General features: G+C 45.5%; 1 protein-coding gene across 1 annotated transcript in view; it reads left to right on the forward strand.

Moving 5' to 3' along the window:
• Nucleotides 1–357: 357 nt before the first annotated feature.
• raf1b (Raf-1 proto-oncogene, serine/threonine kinase b) overlaps nt 358–7239 on the forward strand; it is a 13445-nt gene continuing 6563 nt past the window's right edge. The window contains exons 1-3 of the mRNA XM_024136759.2: nt 358–401; nt 497–615; nt 3255–3386. Of these exons, the coding sequence (XP_023992527.2) occupies nt 389–401; nt 497–615; nt 3255–3386 (264 nt within the window). The 5' untranslated portion in view covers nt 358–388. The remainder of the gene's footprint in view (nt 402–496; nt 616–3254; nt 3387–7239) is intronic.

The following is a 7239-nucleotide window of genomic DNA, read 5'->3' on the forward strand; positions in this document are numbered from 1 at the left end:
TAACTCCCTAATCCTACCTCATTTGCACACACTGTATATAGACTTTTCTACTGTATTATTGAGTGTATGTTTGTTTATTCCATGTGTAACTCTGTTGTTGTATGTGTCGCACTGCTTTGCTTTATCTTGGCCAGGTCACAGTTGTAAATGAGAACTTGTTCTCAACTAGCCTACCTGGTTAAATTAAGGTGAAATAAAAATGAGATATGGATTCATAATGTTTTGATACCTGAGGTGGTAAGTAAGGGTCTGATTCAATCATACCTGCCTTACCAGCAAACATTTACAAACGCATGCATGAAACTTAACAGTCATTGTCAACAATGTAATTTCTTTCACATGTTTTTCTTTCAGTTATCTACATGCTAAGAATATAATTCATCGGGACATGAAATCCAACAGTATCCTTTTCATAAGGCACCATATAGAATTGTTACTAATCTGTGATGTTACAGAATTGTCCAAGTCTATAAGTAGGTTCTTTACACATGTGTAGATATCTTCCTCCATGAGGGCCTTACAGTGAAGATCGGGGACTTTGGTCTAGCCACGGTGAAGGCTCGCTGGAGTGGGTCATATCAGGTGGAGCAACCCTCTGGGTCCATACTATGGATGGTAATATAAACACCCTACATACCATACACTAACACTGCATGGCATACACTAACACTGCATGCCATACACTAACACTGCATGCCATACACTAACACTACATGCCATACACTAACACTACATGCCATACACTAACCCTACATGCCATACACTAACCCTACATGCCATACACTAACCCTACATGCCATACACTAACCCTACATGCCATAACTAACCGCATACATGCCCATACCTACACTGCAAGCCATACACTAACCCTACATGCCATATCACTAACCCTACATGCCATACACTAACCCTACTGCCATACACTAACACTACATGCCATACACTAACCCTACATGCCATACACTACACTGCAAGCCATACACTAACCTACATACCATACCACTAACCCTACATGCCATACACTAACCCTACATGCCATACACTCTACCCTACAATGCCATAACACTAACCCTACATGCCATACACTAACCTCATCAGCCATACACTAACCCTACATGCCATATCACTAACCCTACACATGCCAATCACTAACCCTACATGCCATACACTAACGCCTACATGCCATACACTAACCTACATGCCATACACTAACCTATACATGCCATACACTAACCCTACATGCCATACACTAACCCTACATGCCATACACTAACCCTACATGCCATACAGTAACACTACATGCCATACACTAACCCTACATACCATACACTAACCCTAACATATGTCGTGTCTTTAGTATCATTAAATGTGAAGACTGTTATTTTATCAAATCAATTCTCTAATTATTATTACGTGATTAAACTAATCATGTKATTTTAATTAACTAGGAAGTCTGGGCACCAAGGAAAATCTTCAGATTACAAAGTTATAATTTTCAGAATATAACTCTTCAGATATTTTAATATCTGATCAATTAGTCTTCTATTAATGAATTATTATTATTATTACCTTCATCAGTCTCATCTGAATGTCGTATATTGTTGGTTATCTGCACGAACCCAGCCTCTACTATGAATCATCCATACACCAATTGGCTCAATTATTTACAGTTGAAGTCAGAAGTTTACATACTCACGTTTACAAATACATTTAAACTCAGTTTTTCACAATTCCTGACATTTAATCCTCGTAAAAATTCCCTGTCTTAGGTCAGTTAGGATCACCACTTTAATTTAAGAATGTGAAATGTCAGAATAATAGTAGTAATTTATTTCAGCTTTTATTTATTTCTTTCATCACATTATTTTTCTTCTGCTTATTTGTATAATTTTTTTCACTCTGTCATTTAGGTCATTATTGTGGAGTAATTACAATGTTTTGCATCCTCAGATGTCTACCAACACCAGCCATTAAACTATGTAACTGTTTTAACATCACCAATGGCCTCATGGTAACATTCCTGAGCAGTTTCATTCCTGTCCTGCAGCTCAGTTCAGAAGGACGATTGTATATTTGATGTGTCTGGTTGGTTTAATACATCATCCACAGCATACTTGTTAACTTAACCATGCTTAAGGAGACATTCAATGTCTGACTTTTGTTACCCATCTACCAATCACTGCCCTTCTTTGAGGCTTTTGAAAAGTTTCCTGGTCTCGGTAGTTGAATCTGTGCTTGAAATGCAATACTTGACTGAGGGACTGTCAGGGAAAAATTACATACTTACCTGATTTGTTTGATATTAATAGTAAACAATTATATATTTAACTAAGAGTAAGACTGGCCTGCTAAGGCTGAGTTTTTATGGTGTCCACCCTAGCTTCCTGCAGCTAGTCTGGGCGTCGAGGAAATGGGTTTTACTAGAGGGTGATAAAACTTTACAGGCACATTCCATTCTATGATCAGTGATGCACTGGGGAGATGTATTCCATGGACAGGATGTGGGGTGGTTGTAACTGGGATAGAGATGGACTGGAACAAAGGGTCTTAGACATCCTGGCATTTGGAAATTAGGCCAGGGTCGGAGGTTAAGATAATGCCAGGTGCAGATAAAGACAGGATGAACCCAAAGTGGCTCATGGTGGTCTTTGATCTGCCTAAGAGGGGTGGAAGTAAGCATAATTAGTGTCCTATATAAGAGGTCTGTTTTTCATTGTTAGGGAAGCTTAGTGTGCGGTCGACGGTTTCGTTATTGCAATAATTAATCGATATTAAATAAAGCTGTTGGCTGAAGAAATGACCAAGTCTCTCTCAGTACTGAATTTCCATGACAAACCTTACAGATGTATGTATGGGGACAGAGGAAGGGTTAGTCATTCAAAAATCACGTCAACACCTATTATTTCACATGTAACTTATTATTTGTTAAGCCACATTTTACTCCTGAACTAATTTAGGCTTAAATAAACAAAGGGGCTGAATACTTATGCAACGACTGTATTTTAGTTATGAATTGTTTATCTAAAAAAAAATTGTTCTTCCACTTTGACATTAGGGTATTTTGTGTAAATTGTTGACAAAAAATGACAATTAAATCCATTTTAATCCCACTTTGTAACAATAAAATATGAAGAAATCCAAGGGTCTGAATAGTTTTGCAAGGCACTGTATGTATGAATGAACTTTTGATTTAGTCATAGGAGATTTTCAGTAGCTGTCCCTGCCTAACCCGAACTCCTCTTCCTGTCCTCCAGGCTCCAGAGGTGATCCGCGTGCAGGACAACAACCCCTATAGTTTCCAGTCTGATGTCTACTCCTACGGTGTGGTTCTGTATGAACTGATGACTGGAGAACTGCCTTACAGCATGATCGCTACTCGAGACCAGGTAACCATGTAGGGACACATAATGGACACATGTATGTGTGTGTAAACTTCCCGACTTCAACGTACATACAATACCCCATAATGACAAAGGGAAAACAGATTTTGAGAAATTCTAGCAAATGTATAAAAAATTAAGTATTCAGACCCTTTGCTATGAGACTCGAAATTGAGCTCAGGTGCATCCTGTTTCCATTGATCACCCGTGAGATGTTTCTACAACTTGATTGGAGTCAACCTGTGGTAAATTCAATTCATTTGGAAAGGCACACACCTGTCTATATAAGATCCCACAGTTTACAGTGCATGTCAGAGCAAAAACCAAGCCATGAGGTTAAAGGAATTGTCTGTAGAGTTTCCAGACAGGATTGTGTCGAGACTCATATCTTGGGAAGGGTACCAAAAAATGTCTGCAGCATTGAAGGTCCCCAAGAACACAGTGGACTCCATCATTCTTAAATGGAAGAAGTTTGGAACCACCAAGACTTTTCCTAGAGCTGGTGCCTGGCCAAACAGAGCAATCGGGGGAGAAGGGCCTTGGTCAGGGAGGTGACCAAGAACCCGATGGTCATTCTGACAGATCTTCAGAGTTCCTCTGTGGAGATGGGAGAATCTTCCATAAGGACAACCATCTCTGCAGCACTTCACCAATCAGGACTTTATGGTAGTGTGGCCAGACGGAAGCCACTCCTCAGTAAAAGGCACGACATCCTGCTTGGAGTTTGCCAAAAGGCACCTAAAGGATGCAGACCATGAGAAACATGATTCTCTGGTCTAATGAAACTGCCTGAATGTCAAGCGTCTCGCCTGAAGGAAACCTGGCACCATCTCTACGGTGAAGCATGGTGGTAGCAGCATGCTGTGGGGATGTTTTTCAGTGGCAGGGACTGGGAGACTAGTCAGGATCAACGGAAAGATGAACAGAGCAAAGTACAGAGATCCATGATGAGGACCTCAGACTAGGGGCGAAGGTTCACCTTCCAACAGGACAACAACCCTAAGCACACAGCCAAGACAACACAGGAGTGGCTTTGGGACAAGTCTCAATGTCCTTGAGTGGCCCAGCCAGAGCCCGGACTTGAACCCTATCGAACATCTCTGGAGAGATCTGGAAATAGCTGCGCAGCGACTCTCCCCATCCAACCTGACAGAGCTTGAGAGGATTTTCAGAGGAGAATGGGATAAACTCCCCAAATACAGGTGTGCCAAGCTTGTAGCGTCATACCCAAGAAGACTCGAGGCTGTAATCGCTGCCACAGGTGCTTCAACGAAGTACTGAGAAATGGGTCTGAATACTTATGTAAATGTGGCTGGCACGGGGCCTCGTGGCTGGAGGTAGCCTCTGGGAGTTAGCCTCTAGTCTGACTCAACTAACCCTAAAGCTCCATAGTCCTCTGTCTACAACCATACACTGACTGACTGGCCCCTATAGACTGACTGACTTGCCCCTATGGACTGACTGACTTGCTGGCCCTTATGGCTGACTGACTGGCCCCTATGGACTGACTGACTTGCTGGCTGACTGCCTGGCCACTATGAACTGACTGGCTGACTGATTGGCCCTTATGGATGAAGTATTCTGATGACACCATAGTGGTAGGCCTGATCACCGACAACGAAGAGACAGCCTATAGGGAGGAAGTCAGAGACCTGGCAGTGTGGTGCTAGGACAACAACCTCTCTCTCAATGTGAGCAAGACAAAGGAGCTGATCGTGGACTACAGGAAAAGGCGGGCCTAACAAACCCCCATTTAACATCGACGGGGCTGTAGTGGAGCGGGTCGAGAGTTTCAAGTTCCTTGTTGTCCACCAACAAACTATCATGGACCAAAAGGCTCCTTAACAGCTTCTACCCCTAAGCCATAAGACTGCTGAACGATTAGTCAAATGGCCACCGGACTATTTACATTGACCCCCCCATTTGTTTTTACACTGCTGCTACTCGCTGTTTATTATCTATGCATAGTCACTTCACCCCTACCTACATGTACAAACTTCCTTCTACTAACCTGTACCCCTGCACATTGACTCGGTACCGGTACCCCCTGTATATAGCCTCGTTATTTTATTGTTACTTTTTACAAATTATTTTTTACTTTAGTTTATTTGGTAAATATTTTCTTAACTCTTTCTTGAACTGCACTGTCCGTTAAGGTCAACACCTGTTGTATTCGGCACAATTGACAAAGTTTGCTTTGGATTGAATGGCTGACTGACTGGCTCCTATGTGCAGGCTGGCTGGCTGACTGACCCATGTGAAATGACTGACTGACTGGCCCCTATGGACTGGCTCGCTGACTGGCCCCTATGGACTGACCTGCCCCTATGGACTGACCCCTATGGACTGACTGCCTGGCCACTATGGACTAACTGGCTGGCCCCATGGACTGGCTGACCATATGGGCTGGCTGAGTGACTGGCCCCTATGGACTGACTGGCTGACTGGACCCTATGGACTGGCTGGCTGACTGGCCCCTATGGACTGACTGGCTGGCTGGCCCCTATGGACTGACTGGCTAACTGGCTAGCCCCATGGACAGACTGGCCCCTGTGGACTGGCTGGCCTTTATTGACTGACTGGCCCCTATGGTCTGGCTTGCTGACTGACCCATATGGATTTACTGGCTGACTGGCCCCTATGGACTGCCGGAGTGATTGGCCCTTATGGACTTACTGGCCCTTACGGACTGGCCCCTATGGACTGGCTGACTGACTGCCTGGTCCCTTTGTACTGACTGGCTGACCCCCATGGACAGACTGGCCCCTGTGGACTGGCTGGCCTTTATTGACTGACTGGCCCCTATGGTCTGGCTTGCTGACTGACCCATATGGATTTACTGGCTGACTGGCCCCTATGGACTGCCGGAGTGATTGGCCCTTATGGACTTACTGGCCCTTACGGACTGGCCCCTATGGACTGGCTGACTGACTGCCTGGTCCCTTTGTACTGACTGGCTGACCCCCATGGACAGACTGGCACCTGTGGACTGGCTGTTCGACTGACTGGCCTTTATTGACTGACTGGCTGACTGGCCTACGTGGACTGGTTGACTGACTGGCCCCTATGGACTGGCTGACTGACTGCCTGGTCCCTTTGTACTGACTTGCTGACTGACTGGCCCCTATGGACTTGATTGGCTGGCTGACTGGCCCCTATGGACTGGCTGGCTGACTGGCTGGCACCTGTGGACTGGCTGGCTGACTTTCCCCTTTAGACTGGTTGACTGATTTACTAGCCTGGCTGACTTACTGGCCCCTATGGACTGGCTGACTGACTGACTCCTATGGACTGACTTACTGACTGACTCCTATGGACTGGCTGACTGACTGACTCCTATGGACTGACTGGCCCCTATGGACTGACTTACTGGCTGACTGGCCCCTATGGACTGACTTACTGGCTGACTGGCCCCTATGGACTGACTTACTGGCTTCGGCCAGTCCATAGGGGCCTGTCAGCCAGTAAGTCAGTCCATTGGAGTCGGCCAGTCCATAGGGGCCTGTCAGCCAGTAAGTCAGTCCATAGGGGCCAGTCAGCCAGTAAGTCAGTCTATAGGGGCCAATCAGCCCATAGGAGTCGGCCAGTCCATAGGGGCCAGTCGGTCAGCCAGCCAGTCCAAAGAGCCCACTGAGCCTATAATGGCCAGTCAGTCCATAGGAGTCAGTCAGTCAGTCAGTCCATAGGAGTCGGCCAGTCCATAGGGGCCTGTCAGCCAGTAAGTCTGTCCATTGGAGTCGGCCAGTCCATAGGGGCCTGTCAGCCAGTAAGTCAGTCCATAGGGGCCAGTCAGCCAGTAAGTCAGTCTATAGGGCCAATCAGCCCATAGGAGTCGGCCAGTCCATCGGGGCCAGTCCTC

This window comes from Salvelinus sp. IW2-2015, unplaced genomic scaffold (assembly GCF_002910315.2).
Source record: "Salvelinus sp. IW2-2015 unplaced genomic scaffold, ASM291031v2 Un_scaffold1010, whole genome shotgun sequence".
Classification (NCBI taxonomy): domain Eukaryota; kingdom Metazoa; phylum Chordata; class Actinopteri; order Salmoniformes; family Salmonidae; genus Salvelinus; species Salvelinus sp. IW2-2015.